The sequence below is a fragment of the Kryptolebias marmoratus genome, unplaced genomic scaffold (genome assembly GCF_001649575.2).
Source record: "Kryptolebias marmoratus isolate JLee-2015 unplaced genomic scaffold, ASM164957v2 Scaffold234, whole genome shotgun sequence".
Classification (NCBI taxonomy): Eukaryota; Metazoa; Chordata; class Actinopteri; order Cyprinodontiformes; family Rivulidae; genus Kryptolebias; species Kryptolebias marmoratus.
The window spans coordinates 2662-4876 of NW_023665968.1; the positions used below are offsets into that span (position 1 = coordinate 2662).

At 52.3% G+C, this 2215-nt stretch overlaps 1 protein-coding gene across 2 annotated transcripts in view; it reads right to left on the minus strand.

Moving 5' to 3' along the window:
* crlf3 (cytokine receptor-like factor 3) overlaps nt 1–2215 on the minus strand; it is a gene marked incomplete at its 3' end in the record, with an annotated part of 5932 nt that overhangs the window by 2642 nt on the left and 1075 nt on the right. For both annotated transcript variants that reach the window (XM_017405314.3, XM_037974529.1), the window contains 1 exon segment: nt 471–678. In XM_017405314.3, coding sequence (XP_017260803.2) covers nt 471–678 — 208 coding nt within the window.

Consider the following 2215-nt stretch of genomic DNA (forward strand, 5'->3'; position numbering starts at 1 on the left):
CTAACCAGCTGAGAGTTAACTACCAACACTAACCAGCTGAGGGTTACTAACCAGCTAAGAGTTAACTACCAATACTAACCCGCTGAGGGTTAACTACCAACACTAACCAGCTGAGGGTTAACTAGCAACACTAACCAGCTGAGAGTTAACTACCAACACTAACCAGCTGAGGGTTACTAACCAGCTGAGAGTTAACTACCAACACTAACCAGGTAGATTAAAAATATCCTGTAACTAACAGAGGAGCCATCTTTAGTTTCCTTCTTTTCTCACACATTTGGAGCCAAACTGGATCCTCTGAACCTCTGCGCCTCAAACCCAGATGTTCCGGGTCAGTTCTCTGACCGCAGTCAGAACAGTACCGACCCGGGTCGATTGTCTGACCGCAGTCAGAACCGTTCCGACCCGGGTCGGTTCTGACCGCGGTCAGACAACCGACCCGGGTCGGAAGCAGCAGCTGCGGAGCAGACCTTCTCGCAGCAGCTCGTCGGCCTGGCCCACTCCGTGCTCGATCAGGTTCTGACACTCGTCCAGAGGCCTGATGCTGTCCGCCTCGATGCCGTCCACCTCGGCCAGCAGCCCAGCCAGCCGCTCCGCCAGCAACCGGCCAGCCGCCGCCTGCAGCTCCGCAAAGTGCCTCTGGAGGGCCTCGCGGGCCTGACCCGAGCTGCCCCGGACCTGTGGAGGAGTGAAGAAGACCGGGTCAGGAGACGGTCCTCTCAGAGATCCGAGACAAACAGTTCTTTACTTTCTGTGGTCACAGAATAAAACCAGACAGGAACAAATATGAACTACAGCATGACGCTCCCACCACCGCGCCTGACAGCTGGTGTCCCCTCCGTCCCAACAGTCCAGTCTGTCTCCGTTTGTTGTCCGATCAGTCCACACCGGTTCTAATAAAAGAACCCGACGTTCCCCATGGGTGTATGTAAACTTCTGACTAACTGCACCAAAACTCACTCCAGGTAAAACAACTAAACTGATTGGTTAACGGTGGGTAAACCATCAGTTAACTGTGGTTAAATCATTAGTTAACGGTGGGTAAACCATCAGTTAACTGTGGTTAAATCATTAGTTAACTGTGGTTAAATCATTAGTTAACGGTGGGTAAATCATTAGTTAACGGTGGTTAAATCATTAGTTAACCGTAGTTAAATCAGCTGAGCAGAGGAGCTGACAGCAGATCATCCATCAACTCTTCTGCTCTGAGTTCCTTCATCTCATGTGACCTCCTCCCACCACAGCTACCACCAACTGCTCAGCGGCAGAGTCGGCCATCTTTCACTTCCTCCTACCCACACACACACACACACTCGCTCTGAGCACAGAGACAGGAAGCGGCAGGACGACTGACAGCTGCAGCACGATAAAACTCGGACAGGATGGTGGAAAAACAGACAGACTTCATGCAGAAAACACTCGTCTGTGTGGGACACTGTCTCTGCGGGACACTGTCTCTGCGGGACACTGTCCACTCCTCCTGCTGCAGATTATCAGCAGCTAACAGACAGCTGATGAGTCTTTCTGGGGTGTGAAATCTAAACACGGCGCGTGGAACAGGAACAGGAACGGTTGGAAAGATGCTGAACTGATAAGATTGTCCGACGCTCCGGTTGTCCTTTCTGTCTCCTGGATTCCTGACCTCTGGTCCGGTGTGTGAGGGGACAGCTGGGACTGGGCCACATCAGGACGTGTCGAGGCAAGTTCAAGAACTCAGGAGACGAAGCAGATTCTCTAACTTTGACTTTATCTCCTCAGTAAACAGGAGTGTAAGCAACAGAAGACCGATCAGAGACCCAGAGGAACTCTTTCAACTGAAGCCAGATTTCCTTCTTATCCAGATATGCTGAGCTGAAAGTTGGTCTCCATGGTAACTGGGCTGAACTCATCACCGGCTCCGGAGCCGATCATGACTTCATTTCAGCTCCTGCAGGACTCTGAGGAGGTTCTGTTTGATTTGAGCCTCTGAAGCTGCCCAGGTTCTTTCATTTCAAGGTTCTTCGTCATTCTGGGTTCTATTTTTGTCTCATTCCTCACGTTTTTGCAGAAACAGGAAACAGCTGAGAACAGATCCTCCTGAGGCTCCTCGGGGTCAGCTGGAGGTCACGAGTTGGAGAAGAAGGAGGAGTCCCCGCAACTCCTCTCCTCCCACCTCCTCTCCTCCCCTCCCCCCTCCTCCTCCCATCTCCTCCCCCCCTCCCCCTCCCCCCCCCCC